The sequence below is a fragment of the Scomber scombrus genome, chromosome 7, assembly GCF_963691925.1.
Source record: "Scomber scombrus chromosome 7, fScoSco1.1, whole genome shotgun sequence".
NCBI lineage: Eukaryota > Metazoa > Chordata > Actinopteri > Scombriformes > Scombridae > Scomber > Scomber scombrus.
The window spans coordinates 6,735,499-6,751,925 of record NC_084976.1 but is presented as its reverse complement, the minus strand read 5'-3'; the positions used below and the strand labels follow the sequence as shown (position 1 = coordinate 6,751,925).

General features: G+C 39.5%; 1 protein-coding gene across 1 annotated transcript in view; it reads right to left on the bottom strand.

The window, feature by feature from the left end:
* LOC133983339 (furin-like protease kpc-1) overlaps window positions 1-12,854 on the bottom strand; it is a 178,475-nt gene extending 165,621 nt beyond the window's left edge. Inside the window, 1 exon segment of the mRNA XM_062422395.1 lies at window positions 12,684-12,854. Within this exon segment, the coding sequence (XP_062278379.1) occupies window positions 12,684-12,854 (171 nt within the window).
* Window positions 12,855-16,427: the final 3,573 nt, after the last annotated feature.

The following is a 16,427-nucleotide window of genomic DNA, read 5'->3' as shown; positions in this document are numbered from 1 at the left end:
AACTCTAGCTGCTATGTTAGGTTTTGTAAGCGCAGCTATGTTTTACTTTACCTCTTCATCAGGGATATCGAACATGTGACCAAAGAAATCTATGAATACATCGATTTGATAGAATGTAGGCAAGTGTATTTATAACATTTAACTTATTCATTTTATTTAAATTATAAATACAATAGATCATAAAATGTCAACATAAATGGTGATAGAACACTCTTATTAATCTGAGTATTCCTTCTTTTTTCCTACTTTATCACCTTTTTCCCTCTTATATATCTATAAAGGGTTACAGCGACACTATCCCAGCATGCATTAGGAGCAGTTTGGGGAAATGTGTCTTGATTAAATGCTTCAACAGGACAAATGGCTTGTGTAAGAATTAAGTAAACTATTCATTTTCCATTAATGAGACATCTCTGTAGCCAGTGGCCATTCTTCCAATTATCTTTATAAGTTTGATTGGATTTTCTTTCCTTACTTTGACAACCTAGGCAACATTTTTCACAAACATTTACAAATATAATTTCACCATTACCAACACATTTCTTACTTGAATGATCAAGATAGTTTACAGAATGACTGTAACATAACATGTTTACCATTATAAAAAAGAAGCATTGACTATTAGTTTTCAGAATACACAGCATTCAGAAAGCAAAGGCTGTACAACCCTCTGTTATTTTACTGTTACAAATTATATATTGTGTACAAATCTTGATATGATGTTACCATGGTAACATGTACAAGCAAAATGCCATCACATTTTGCCGGATCACAGCTCCAGAGTTCATATGTACTGCACATGAATCATCTCGATTTGATTGCAACTGCACAATAGATTCAAGAATTATGGCTGTTTATGTCGAGTAAGACCTGCCTTCAACAATGTGGCGACTACTATGGGATATTTTTACCTGATTGGTTCTATTTAAAACATATAATCATTTACTGTAAAACCGTGCTAGGTACTTTATATCATTCTGTATTTATAGTCAGGACAGTATATCAGTGAATCTGAAGTCTTAGGGTAGAGTGGAGGCCCAGGAGGGTTGGATGGGCAGTCAGGTCACTGTGACCTGGCTTTGAGTACAAGGGAACATCAAGTCAAGGGTGAAAATACAAAGCAGCTTTTACAAAGCAGCCACTGACTACTGAGGGATGCTAAAATATCTTTAAGTTGATACGTGTGTGCAGAGATCACTGCTTCAAAACAGACACTGTATATTTAGTCTACGTCTAAATGCTGATATGTCGGTTACAAAGCAAATACTAACTACTGAGAGATATGAAAACACCTGCAGTTTTGAAGAAGTGGTACATCATTTGATTAGAAATGGATGACTGTCCAAGGTCAAAGACAGTGATGAAAATATGTGGGATGCCAAGAAGTAGGCGTAACTCCATGAATGCAGTTTTTCAGAAGAAGGGCTTATTTCAATAAGACAGTGCTATCAGTTTTTGAAGTCAGTGCCTGCTGCATGGACCAGCTTACTTGTTTTACTGCCTAATACACAATAAATCTAAAATTTGGTTGAACCCTGTCTGATTCATTGTGTTTTTTGACTGCTGATATACTTTCATTATTTTTGAGTAGCAAGTGTTGTGCAGACCCTGAAGATCCATCTGGCCAATCTGACGGAGTGTTTCACACCACACTAGTAACAGGAAAATGGTAAACATGCTGGTGCTTTGTACTTCATTGGTATATGAAGTAACTTCATTTAAAATGTCATTGACATATGTTAAATAGCGTGTGAAACATCCTGTTAACTGTAATCAGTACTTCAGACTTAAATACATAACTGTGTTTTTATCAAGTCTGATACTTGTTTATTATGGTTCAAATGCAAAGAAACAAACTACTTGAAATCCTTTTGAAGGTTTTTCTAATATTGTATTCATGACACTTATACAGTGCATATGGAAGCACAGCACCCTGACCTTTCGCCCTCTTCTCTGATCGAGGACAATTCCAACATTCAACTGTAGACCTTCAGACTCCAGACAGAGATATAAGCTGACAGGAAGGACTATTCAAAATCCTCTCCTCAAGCTTTTGTGATTGCTTAACTGACTCTCTCCAATGAATGACCTTCGTCCAGAGCACTGGTGAATAGTGGATTAGCATGACAGTACTGCCGCTAAGAGTGCGGCAAAGCTTCCAGAGAATAATATCTGAGCCTGACCATGTTGCTGTAGGTAGTACTAAATTATGATACATACAGTATATGCCAATATGGCAGCCCCAAGGTTGTGAATTTGGTCCTGTTAAAGATGGACAAATCAAAAATGTAATTCCAAAAAGATTGTAATAAAAATGTAATTAGTTACATAATTAAAAACTTAACTCTGTATATATATTCAAGTAGTTTTACTTTAAATCTTAATTAGCAATAAAGGTTTCATTTGAGTCACAAGTTTGCAAATTTTGAGACTCATTGTAAATCAGTAAGACAACAGTTAAAATAGATGGGTGATTGTGATTTTCATCTCCAGGCATTTATAAGGTTTTCTTTGTTTAACATGAAGTGTACTTGTTATTAGCCTGAGTTTGTTCATAAAGCAGACATATATATTGTATATTAGTGATGACTATAGGATCAAACTGGGTAATGTGCAAATCCATTTTTACTCAGGTTTCACCAAAACAGTCTTATTTCAAAACTATACACAGTTAGGGAAGCTAAAAACAAAACGTACAAGCAGACTAAGCTACTGCTGCTGGGAGGAACAACTGATCAGAAGCTACCACAAGGACTAAATATTCAACTTGAGTATTTTGGCCACCGACCAAAAATCACATGCAATTATGTGAGTTTGAAGTCAGAGTGATAACAAGAAGATTGATAGATAGATTATTCAATTAAATAACAGAATTTTACTGATTCCATAGTGAGCTTTCTATTTTGTTTAAACATGTAGTGCACAGCCTCAGGAACAAGTAGCTACCGTCTAATATTCACTGTGGTGGCTACAATGTAAGTAGCACTAAAGCAGTTTAACCTTGTGCACTTACTGCTTGAGTTGATGCCTAAATCATAAATCGATTACCATGAGATACAGTCTAGACAGGAAATAGAGAAATACAGCTTTTTCCTGTGTTAGTATTCTTTGCACTGATTTGGCTGGAAAATACATGGGGATTCCCTCTTATGTCTTTTCCTGATATTAATTGAAGTAAATAAAAATAAACACTGAACCTTGAACAGCTCTATACTTACAGTGTCACAACAACTGTCAAACTGCTGCTGCTTTCTCTTCTACACTACAGACAACACATGCATCGATGGTGTCAATGGCTTTAGTATCACAACAGTGTTATAACACTGTCATCATGTCTGTTTTTGGATTTTTGACCAGTTTTTCCATTGATTTCCTATGTAAATACCTGTGCTCCCTCTTTAAGTGTCAAATCAGATTATCATATTGCACAGCGTATGATTGAAAGGCCAGACATCAAAATTCAAAACATCTCACTTGAAAGAAGAAACAGATTGAAAGGACTACAAGCGCAACAATAACTGCAGGTATTACGATCCACTTGTTCTTTCTTTTGTTCCTTAATTCCTTGTTTATTTTTCATGTTTTTGTGTCCTTTTGTCTGATAAACTCATATTTGTTGGAAAAGCTTGAAAAGCATGACTTGATTTGAAGCTTCTTTTATGAGAATTGTTGGATATCGGAGCTGAAGGCAGAAGTGCTCATCCTTGCCTGAACAGTTGCCTGACTCGAGTACTGCTGTGCTGAGGGATTTTTCTTCAAGAGATAATAATTTACTCCATATAATGACAAAGTTAAAGGACCAGTGTGTAAGATTTAGGGACATCCAGTGGTGAAGCTGCAGATTGCAACCAACTGAATACCCCTCCCCTCACCCTTCTATTCCAAGTGTGTAGGAGAACTTACAGTAGCCCTGAAACATGCCAAACACTGGCCCTCTCTAGAGCCAGTTTGGTTTGTCCATTCTGGGCTACTATAGAAACATGGTGGTTTAAAATGGCTGGCTCCGTGGAAGAGGACCTGCTCCCTATTTGGATATAAAACGGCTCAGCTAATCATAACACAATGATTCTTATTTTCGGGTGATAATACACTATTTAAAACATAATTATGAATATTATATATATACATTATAATTCCATAGATGCCAATTTATTCTACACGCTGCACCTTTAAGGACAAATGACCATGACAATTTACCAGAGCCAAAACTGATTCCGTAGCTAATTTTTTTCAACAGTCAAATAAAAGAGTAAATAGTCTAAACTCCATCATGAACATTGTAAAGCGTAATTATACAGTTTTATTGACATCATATGTGCTAATAAATTTAACTAAACACCAACTGAAAAATCACTTGAGATACAATCTCCTTTGGCAAAAGTAAAGACAAAAGAAAATGTGTCAACCAAAGTGTAACACATTTTTTTTTTTGCGCACGGTTGTGTTTGATTTCCTCGAAATTATGCTATTTTGAAAAAAATAATAATATCAACATTTGCTGCATTATTAGGATACTTTTAAAAAGTGTGTTTTCACAGACTGTGTTGATGGGGGAGTAATAAGGTAGCTAGCTTTATTCATCTCAATGGCTTGATGAAAAAGCTCAGTCACCACACACCCACTCAATGAGAGACAGCACTGGAGAACCCAGAACCTCTAAACAACCAGTCAGTGAAACACAAGGGAGATACAAAGAGGAAACTTAACGTTGCACTCATCAATATTTTTATATTAACAATGGATCAAATGACTGCGTGATTTCAAAGAGGTCATTCATAGTGAAAAAACAGATTTTTAACACTCTCCTGGTACTAATAGCCACTGCTCTTTTGGGCTAGGAGCCAGCAGCATTATGGGTAAATCTTTTAAGCTCACAGTAAATAAGTGGCCTTCTCTCGTTAATAACCGTAATTATTTCAATATCCCAATTACAAATGATTTTATACCAAGACTACAAATGCTACATATAGCCCAAAAAACTACAAGCCATCACCAACCTTAGTCAATAATAAATATATACAGTATCTCCATAGTGGTCTTTAAATACAAATATTACATTCAGCCTTGGTTTGTACTGCAGCCTGGGATGGCAGTTAAGCAGAGTCGGACTTTTAAGTCATCTCAGTGCTGAAGCATCCACAGGAGCTCAACGCCCCGCTGCCGCAGACGGCCTCCAACACACAAACAGAAAGAGGAGAGAGAAACAGACATTGAGGGAGAGATGGGAGGGAGACGCATGAAGGATAAACAAAAACAAACACAGACATCAAGAGTCATTGAAGCAGTGTGTTAGAGCCACGTGAGGCTGCACACCCTATGGAGAAACCAGCAGCTGGTGTGTACACTAACAGCCCTACAGGGGCTGCGGCCTCCACAGCCCCAACTATGGAGAAGCAGAGGGGAGAGTTAGGAGGAGGGCTGGGTGATGGAGGGGGATGCTAAGGGCTAAATGGGGTGAGCAGTTAAGCCTTGTTGGTTATAGTATTGGCAGGAAATGCAGGAGATGGGAGGGGGCATGAGGGGTTGACAGTCACTTCTACAGTCCATCATAAGGTGAAAGAAAAACAGGAATTGAAGGGTTACAGAAGGCTGATACACTGAATTTTTGAGTGAGATGTCACAAGCTATTATTTAGTGAGAAATTTAAGGTACAATTATAATTTATTACAACTTCATTCACTTTCATACTCAAAGTTAATTGCTGTTATCTATGAAAAGACATGACCAGTAAGATGATCATACAGATTTTATACAAACCCCTTTTTTAACCATACTTGTTATGATCAACTGTGTGTTACAATGTAGCTATACAAACTAACCAAGAAATCATGCACACAGACACATCATTATCTTACAGAAAGTCCTCAATCATAACAACCCGACATACAGATCCTCCAAACACAAGGATAACAGCTCTGAAATAAAAAGAACAATGAGTAAAAAGGGTTGAGAACAAAATTCTATACAGCCCTACATACAGTATTGAAAGAAAAGGGGGAAATGCAGGACTTCTGAACTCTGTCTGAACCCTCAAACTAAGGAGAGGGGAAAGTTGTTTACAACCTTCCTGACTGACTGACTGACCTTGCACTGCTGGACTTTGTTGTAGTGATGTTGCTGTGTTCCCACATTTCAACATTCACTTCTGTGAGTATCATAACAGCAATGACGCAAAAAATAAGACATATTCAAACAGTACTTAAAGGAAAAGGGTGGCTAGATTCCATATTTCTTATTTTCAACAAATCCCATTAAAATAAAAAAATGTCTGCTTTCTTTATCACCAATTTGTATTTCATATTATTTACAGTCATTATTATCATGCACTGTTTATCACCTTCCATTTGCATGAACTCCACTGTAGACTATGAGGTCTCTGTTTTTTTTTTTTTTTTTTCTTGTAGTCTTGTGTGTATTGCCATTTTTGTGTGTGTGTCATATAATCTACTGGATGCCAACATTCCCCTCAGGATCAATACATTCATTTGTTCCCTCTTTCCAGCAAATGTTACCTAAACAGGATTAAACAGGTGTTTTTGGTGGAGAGTATCATCAGCTGCGGATTTGGTGCTCTACTGAGTATTTATAGCAGCAGGACCGGGTATAGGGGACTGACTCAAAGAAAACTACAGTGCCCATGTGCATTATAATGTAGGATCATGTCTCCCAGTGCAACAGTGTACCTCATTCATGTGTTGTTTTTTAAATAGTTTTTCAGTCAACAGACTCTATGGCACAGAGGAATAAGCTATATTTAGATACACAGACAATACTTGCTAGTTGGATATTTTCAATGTAACTTTTGGTCATTTGTTGACATAAGAAAACATATAGAATATCACCAGATGTATCCTCTCAGTGAAACTCATTAATATGCCATATTTTAATTACTTCTGATAAAGCTTCTACAGTATGGACACAGAGGATAGTCTTATTAAAGGCTGTAACTCATTCTTAATTAATTTTACAATCACATGAAATATAAATGCATTAAATAAATGTAATATAAATGTAATAACTGAATTTAGTCAGTTATTACCATACCACTGATTGAAAATATATTGAGGGGGTTATAAAGTGCTTTTTTCCATCATCATTAGAACTGGGGAATAATGATTATATAATAACTGTATTAGATGAAGTATTACATAAACAGGTTTACTACAGTCTACATCAAACTACAAAGTAATGATATTCTACTGTAAGTTGCTTTGGAGTTGCTACACTTAGCTCATTCTTTAGCCATCACCCAAAATAAAACCCACCCTCTGCAGAAAAAAAGAAAAATATATAGAACTCTCAATCTAACTGTGAAAAATGAAGACCATAACGCTCCTTTTGTATGAAAATGTACATACTGTATGGTTATCTGCTATTTGGAAATGAAGACTAACATGCACTCAAGTCTACCACCACCATTCAAAAATGTGCTTAGCTCCTCATTCCAAGTAAGAAATGTAAATCACTACAAGCGGAGTAGAGAATACACTGGGTAACAGCAATAACTGACAAAAATGACATTAAAGTTCATCTGCACATCTTATAATGAACCACTTCATAAAACTAGGTTTAATTTCACTTATTTCTCTCTAAGCTTGTTTTATAAACCCATTTTAAACAAAACATTGTAGTAAAATCCAACAGCAAGCTAGACAACATGCAATATTAAAATATTTCTCAATGCTTCCATATCATAAGAGCATTTTGTATGAGTGTGTTTGTGTGCTTCTCCCTCCACTCTCTGCCTTCGTCCATCTTCCTTTATCTTCTTTATCTCTCTTTCTCTCTCTCTTTCTCCATTTCAATATTGAAGAGAGTTTTATTAGGGCTAGACTCGGGTGTGCTGAGGCGCTCTCAGTAATTTTCCTACAAAGTGCTTTAATCCATCACACGGCCAACATGTGGCCTTTGCAGCCATACATCATCTCAGCCCAGAGAGAGAGAGAGAGAGAGAGAGAAAGAGACGGAGTAGTAACACACTTTCTGCTCTCACCCTCCTCCTCCTCCTCAGCCCCTTCTTCCTCCTTCTCCTTCTTCTTTACCTTCATCTCCCGCCAGAGTTCCCCACCTGGGAGGGAAACCACATCTTCTCCACAGTCGAGTCTTCTCTCTCTCTACATTCCTCCATTTACAAATGAGAGTGAGGTATGAGTGGGGCTGGTGTGAGGGAGGGGTGATGGCGGGGGGGTTGATGGTGGGGGTGGTGGTGGAGGACGGTAAGCAAAGAGAGAGAGCGAAAATGAAAGAGATGGAGATAGGCGTGAGTGAATGAGTGAGTGAATGAGCATGTGAGGCTGAGAGAGAGAAAGAAAGAGATAAGGAAAATGGAGAAAAGCTTACTGGAATGAATGAAATTGGGGACAAAAGCGGGTGATAGGAAGTCGGTGCAAGTGTGTGTGTGAGTGTGTGTGCATCCTGTGAAAGTGTGTATGTGCTGTGCATACTATATGCACAAGGTGTGTGCATCTGCACTTGCATGAGGAAACAGAAATGGGCAGAGAAGGAGATGATGTGGGCGGAGATGGGGGGGGGGGGGGATTCTGCATTTCCCAGAATGCAGCTTGTGCAGCGTTGCCCTCTGTGTTGCCCCCGGCCAACACCTGCCTCCATTTCGCTCCCTTCGCGTACTGAGGAGCAGCGGTGAACTCTGGGCCCCTTGACTAATGGAATGGGCCCTCGCTCCCAACCATTAGAGGATTGGTGTCCCTTTTTTGTGCCCCTGGGTGCCCTTCGACAGAAAAGGGAGAGGAAAGGGCGAAGGAGAAGATGTAGGCACATCAGCCTTTTTCCTTCACCAGACATACGCACGCACGCGCACACACACACACGGTCATAACATAACAGCCTGGAGTGACCCAGCCAGAGTAAGGCTTGACATAGCTTAGCATCTGACTGAGGCTATTTCTGAGAGGATATTAGAAATTCTGAATCAGGTGCAGCGGTACGAGGTTTCAAAGAGGGAGCTCTCTGAATGTGTACGACAGCGGCCCTGGCTGATCGTGAAGCGTTTGTGTGATTTCATTTAGCTGGTAAATCCAGTGCTCTACCTCAATTACATCTGCTTTACTTGGATGGAAAACACACCTCGAGTGTACGGAGGGAGGGTGGGAGGGGGAGGGAGGGCAGCGGGGGTTTTAGCATGGAGCGGATTGGGGATTGAATCTCTCGATGAGCTGATAGCACGTCCGCAGACAGCGAGCCAAGCTGTGCCACAGTAATGTTATGCTAATGATATGGTAATAATATGGTAATCTGCCGGCAGTATTCCACCTCACTGGAGAGAAGGGGAATCTGGGAGGCCTTTCACCATTGGTTGGAGACCAGGGACTTCCTGATGTCAGAGTTCAAGACAAAAACCCTGCACGCACACACACACGCACACACACACACACACACATACATATATGCAGACACTTAATTCAAGAAGCAGTGATCTCAGCTAAAAAATAAAGACAATGCAACACATAGACATAATCTGGCTCTAATCGGATTTGCAAAATCTTAAATAAGCAAGAAATAATACCTGTAAACAATGCAGTATTATGTGATGTGACTTAAAACTAGGTCGGCTGTATTGTAAGTAAGCCTGCAAGCTGAGACTTTCTATCTTTCTTTTTTTTATTATTATTATTATCAGCGTGTAATATCAAGCCGCTGTGCTGTTGTTCTGTGCCGGCATAAAGTGAAACGGAAAAAAATCATCTATTTTAGATCACGTTCAGGTTGTTGGTTTTTTTTTCTTTGTCATTGTCTGTGAAACCCTGCACCTGTAATGGCTGCCATTATTTGCCTAGTCAGAGCATCTGTTTCTCCCTGCCTCTTAATGATTGCATTAAACCACCACAGCCCTGGGTTGGAGATGAAACTCACCTTTGTGTGACAGTAATCTTTGAATCCGAGTCAGTACTGCCACGTCGCCGTTATAATTACCGGCGAGGGCTTACTGGGTAAACTGCACTGCGTTTGTTGTGTTTACTTACAGTGTTTCCTTTATTCAAATTGGGACATGCTACATTTTCCCCATAGCAACTCATCTTGCTCTGAATGAACTGATACGCGCTCTGATTTAAAAAGAATGTTGACAAATTGTGAGCCGTCTTTAAACATTTCTAAATGAGCAAAGTGTAAGTCGACTGAAGGATAAATGTGGAGGAATCTCCTCGATCTCTCTATCACACGTTTAAAGACTGACAGGAAAGGCTTCAGTGTGTCTGCAGCAAAAAAAGAAGCACCTGCAAAAAAGAAAAAAAGCAACTGCAATGCATCACTGTAAATATGTCCGTGTGGTATAAAGACATCATCTCGGGTATTTTGCTTTTGTTTTTCTTTGTATTTTAAGTTGCAAAATGGATATGTCAAGCCCGCGCCACGCAGAGACGCGATGACATTTTCCTGGATGCTGTACACTAAATCAAAGAGACCAACGATATGTTGAGTGCCAGCATGGAGACATTTGATTCCCATTCCACTCATGCAGCATTACCACTGGAATGCCAGCAGACATCACAATCCTCCCGAGCTGGCGTTGGGCTTGTCAGACTTTTCATTCCACTTCAATGTTTTCAAAAGAAAAAGAATAAAATAAATAACGTATCATGGCAAATTGTGACGCGCTGGCTTCTTCTTGATATACGATATTTGCAGCGTGCGAGGTGCAAATCACAGGTGACACAATTAAAATAGGTTTGATTTAACAAAAGGCGATTTAGTGTCAGTGACATTTAGCATCAGCCTCTGGCGACAGACAGGTAAAAGGAGCCAGTCAGCAGATTGGACCTGGGAGGGGGGGGTGTTGTGTGTGAAAGTGGGGGTTTCTGATGCTCTTCTTGGGATGTGGAGTTGGTGGGCTGGGAACCACATTAACACACAACACAGTAACTGCACATCCTACACAATGGACAACTAACTACACAATCGTACTACAGCATTTCTAACATGCTTTGGAATTGTTGAGCTCTTCTCAAATGCAAATCCAGAATGTAAACTAACATTGCAAGTACAGCCTGTGTTCCATAGTACTGTGTTTATGCATGAATATAGCATGTTTCATAGTGCTGTGTATATGCATAAATACATATATGGGGGAGAGTGCATCTGGTTTTGTTTACATGAATGGTCACTGCAAAGTGCTCCCTGCATCAAGGGACTTTCAGTGGTGTATAAAAAAAAAAGAGCAAAAGACAATGAGGGACGAGGCAGAGGTGTTTGTGTGCATACATGAGGGACAATGTGAGAGAGGGGGGGGGGCAGAGACGGTGGGTTGGACTGTCCAATACGCTCCTAATAAAGGTCAAAGAGATGTTTTATTCATGATCCAGGCGGCAGCAAGCAGCAGCAGGGCCAAGGTTGAAATGAGCTTGTGTCCCCTGTTCCCCAGAGCCAATGCTGCACACACAGCCCCACACCAGGCCAGCAGACTCAACCGCCACTGACTCTTATCAATAATGTCAACACACACGAACACACACACGAACATCTTCAGTATCACTTATCAGTAACTTCAAATCACATTTTTTGATGGTGTGCTGTGAGCAAAATCAATGGGTATATCTGCTGCCAAAGAACAAAGTGCAATACACTTGAAATGAATAAAGTGCAACATAAAGCCTGATGTGAGGACAACAACTTGTCTGTTGGAGGCTGTAAGTGTGATGTGGTACAACTTTCTATAGCAGTTTATGTAGAGAAAAACAACCGTATTCTGCAACTAAACATTTAAATCACTTGGTTAGTTTCTTTTGACTTGGAGCATTTTATGAATACCCCTCAGTGGACTGAAGCTCAGGCACGTTTAGTTATCAATCTAATGCATCTGTGTGATTAACCATCCCAAATTCTGTAGCCATAAGCCTGCTGCAACATGTCTTTAATCAAATAGTACATTTAAGCCAAAGAATCTGTTTTGGCTAGTCAAGTCTTTATGATTTAAAAGACAATGTTGAATAAAATAATCATTTTTCAATCCTGAATATAAAAGAGGACAGTAGGAATGGATGTCAATTCATAAGAGCTCTTACCTTTTAAATCTTTCTCAATGTGAATCTTTCATAAAAGAGAATCAGAAAAAGTTCATTTCAAAACCTCACATACCCCCTGAACCTCCTCTTTGATCTCATTCTTACAAAAAAAAAAAGAGCTCCACCTCACCGAGACCCGCTTGGAGCCTTTATTTTTTTCAGTGCAGCCGAGAACATTTTGGAGGGAGCTGACACACTTTGCAGACTCAACAACCAAAGTAACCTTTAAAAGTATCGATGTGGATAAATCACAGCTGGTCTTTCTGACGAATGGAAAGATTTCAGCATGACAGATTAAAATTTGAGCAAACAGGTGAAGAGCCAAACATCAACTCCACAAATAGGAGTTTCACTGGTGTAAACTAAGGTTGATCAGACACATGTGTATCTCTGTGTATATACTGTATGTGCATGCCTTTTTTTAAATGTGCGTGTCACTCTGTATGGACAGCTCAGTCTATGTGTTGCTCTTTGATCAGATATGAAATATTTAGAAACACTGCTGTAATTCGATGAAAGTCCCATCTAAAAGAGGAAATACAAGTCAGCACTTTTGGCAGCTCTTGAAAGAAAAAAAAAAAAAAGCCCTCAGTAACCGGATTTAGAAAATGTAAATGGTGGGCCCATAGGTAGAGGTAATAACAGGGGTTTTAAACATGCACTCACCCGTTGTATAAACTCCAGGCCGTGCTGCTCGGCCAGAGCTCTGGCTGCTTTGGTGCCTCCGTCCATCTCCACTGCGTAGAAGACATAGCGGTTGGTCCCACGATGCCCCTCTGTGGTCACTGGACTCCTCTGCAGCAGGCAGCCAAACACCAGCACAACAGCACTGAACATGGAGCCTTTCAGGGGAAGAAAAGATTTGGACTGATCACTTAGTGGAGAAAATCATGTCAGTAGAGCTGCAACTAACAACTGTTTTCAATATTGATTAGCCTGCTGATTATTCTCCTAATGAGCCAGTTGTTTTCGTTTTCTATGAAACGTCTGGAAAAAGTAAAAAATTCATTGTAATTTCCAACATCATGTGTTGAAATAGCTTTTTTTATCCAACCACCAGTCCAAAACAACCAAAGATATTCAGTTCCCTATCATGTATGACAAAGAAGAACATCAAATTCTCACATGTTGACAAGCTGGAAGCAATTGTTACGAAATTTTACTCGAAAAATAACTGAACTTATTGATTTTCACTAGATGAATCATTTCAGCTCTACATGTCAGACATCATTTTGTAAACTGATATGATATAGTATTAAGCATCCCGCTGGATATGCCATCTTTTCATTGGTTCTTTAAAATGAACTCAAAACTAACATTATAAATAGCTTTATTAGAAAAGCACAAAACACCTACGATTTTACTATTACCATAACACTCCAAATGCCATCTAACTACACAAATGACTTTATGCAGTGTGGGATTCAGCATCTCAGCGCAGAGTATTGAACATTGGCAATTGTGAAACAATTTGCCCACAGCCACCTCCTCTGTACTTTTGCATGAAATCCACAGTGGCTGCCACCTACAGCATGTGAACCACCCACCTGTAGCCATAGAGAGTGAAACGTCCAGGAGAAAATCTTTCACCCAGCGCGATGAAAGCTAGTACTCTGGCATCGGGGGCCCCGAGCGAGACAACACGCTCTCTCCAGTTCCCAACCCACACGTTTAATCTCCTGGCCTTGATGCAAATGCTTCTGAGAGCAGAAAAAAAACAGCGGCGCTCTCATTGTGTGAACTAACTTCCCTCTTTAAGCAAAACAGGAACTTTATCAGTCTGTCTTTATGCCTGAACTTTGCTGTGAACAGCTCATGATGATGGAACAAAAAGCTGTCACCTCACTCCTCTCAGTGTCTACTCGATGAGAAAACACCCGATGCAATGTTAGGCGCTGATGCATATTAATTGAAACTCCCACTCCTTTCCCCAGATTATGCAATCGACATTTACTGTTTATCTGTCAAGTTTTTTCTTTTAAATATGTACACATCAGTTTATTCTAAATGTAAAGCAATTATAAAGTGTTGTTGTACATGTGTTTTTAAACATTCATGTCTACTGCCCATACACACAGCTTCCAATCACTAAACGGCTGCATCTACAGTCATTAGACCTGTAACTATTAGATCATCAATTGATGGTCATGTTTTAAGCAAACATTTTAAAAAGTACAAAGTCATCTTGTTCAAGATTCTCAAATGTGACTATTTCCGGTTTGGTTTTGTTGTATTGGTTGATGATACCGAATGAAATGTGTCAGTTTTGGACCTGTGGTAAAAAAAAAAAAAAAAAAAAAAAGGTACCTTGTTGAGGTCAACTTCAAGTCAATTTTTTAATACATTTTTGAAACAAATGATTCATCAAGTAAATAATCAACAGATTAATCTAATGAACATAACATATAGTCATTGTTAAAACGCAACCTTTCTTGTCCGCAATATTCATATTTGTGTCTATTTGGAAAAAATACTAAAATAAAAACCAAAATACACCCACTAACATGCACTAAAACTCCAAGCTGGAAGATTAAGATCTCTCTCACTCTATATAGTATACAATTCTGTTAGTTTATCTGACTTCACGTCAAAATCAAAGTGCCTCCCTCCTGCAGCCCCCCCCCCCCCCCCCCCGACAAACAACAAACAAGTACAGCTGACCACTGTTTAAAGTCTAGAGCATCTTTTGGCTCCAATCTCCAGAGCCACTGATTGAAATCGATAACCTAACTTGGGGCTCGAGCCTCAGTCGATCCCGCTGAGGTGTGGGGCCGCCAGCGTACACCCACCCAGCGAGGAGAGGGCCTCAAGCAGAGACAAAGTAGACAGGGAGGGAGAGAGATGGAGGGAGGGAGGGAGGGAGGGAGAAAGAAAGAAAGAGAGTACAGGGGAGCCACACTGAACAGTGTCAGGGCCTCGGGGCCTACTGGGACGCTGATAAAGTACCTGGACATTTTTATAGACAAACTACTTATTTCCGTCCTCATATCGCTTGGGAAGACTGATAACTTTATATTCCTCTCAGGCAGGGGAATGAAAGGGGGGGGGCGCAGGGAGGGGGGCTTTCAGGAGTTTAATTGATCAAACTGTAGCCACAAGGGTTTTTTTCTGGAGATAAAAGGGACTTGCACACTCTCCCCTGTACAATACGGAGATCTTTTAGAAACCAGACCCAATGAAAAAGAAGAATGTAACTCATTATGCAAAGTCATTACAGGCTTCCGACTACACTCCTTAAAGAGGGGGGTTGGGGGGGTGTTAATGGTGGAATTGTATCGTAAGGATTTCCAGAGGTCAAACTACCTGTCATAGGGATAACATTATTTTAGGACGTCAGGATGATTGCTCCAAAAGGTACAGATAGCTGTTTTGAGGTCAAACTTAAATACTGCAGGTTAAATGTCTGACAACAGTGAAATATGTTAGCTTTTGGAGGGCATCATGGCCTGTTGCTGTACAGAGCAATGGCAATGGTGGCAAGCATCCCCCAATGCTGAGGTGTCTGGAGCAAGGCACTTCCAGTAACCCCTGTAACTGACTACAGCCTCACCAATTTTAACAACTCTGATATTCATTTCTTTTTGATAACAATACTTGCATTTTTTTATTACTATATAAATCATATTTTAAAGTTAACAATAGATCACATAATTGGGGGGGAGGGGGTCACTCCACAGTAAATACGGAGCAGTTTAGCATCTTTCAGGTCATTGTTTTGGTTTCCGGCTCCCAATTTCAGTCTCACTGCTCTCACTGAGGTGTTTTTGGCCACGACAGGCAAGTGCTACCTGCTCAGCACTAAACAGTTAATAAAGTTAGTGACAAGTTGATGAATATAGAAGCCGAAGAGCCAGATATTTCCCTCAGATAGACAAAAAAACTCCCCCCAAAAAACAAAAACATACAGATAAACACCATATTGGATTCATGAAGTGGCCAGAAACATGACTCCAAATGAATGCTAATGTCCCTTAATGTCTGAAAGGTGCATAAATGGGCAAGAGTTTGCCTAGTTTTTTCCAAAATAACTTGACAAAAAAACAAAAACTAAAAAAAACCAACATATACATAGATACTTCTGTACTGCAATAAGTATAATATTGCACTGGCTAATTTCTAAAGTTATATCTAAATCCATCATAACATCTGGTCTTACAGTGGTTCAGGAATGGGGGACAAAAGGCAAATTTGTTCCATCATGACCAATTAAAGCCTCTGTAGACATGGGTACACCTTCACAGGAGTCTTCACTTATTTGGACTGATTGCACCTCCTCACGTGACTGAGTGGATTTAATGTACAGACATTCTCCTCACTGTTATTAGCTTTGTCACACTTACTATGCTTGGGATGTGATGCCTTTTAGATTTTTGGTGACCTCAGCAAAAAAAGAAAAGGAGAAAAAAAGGC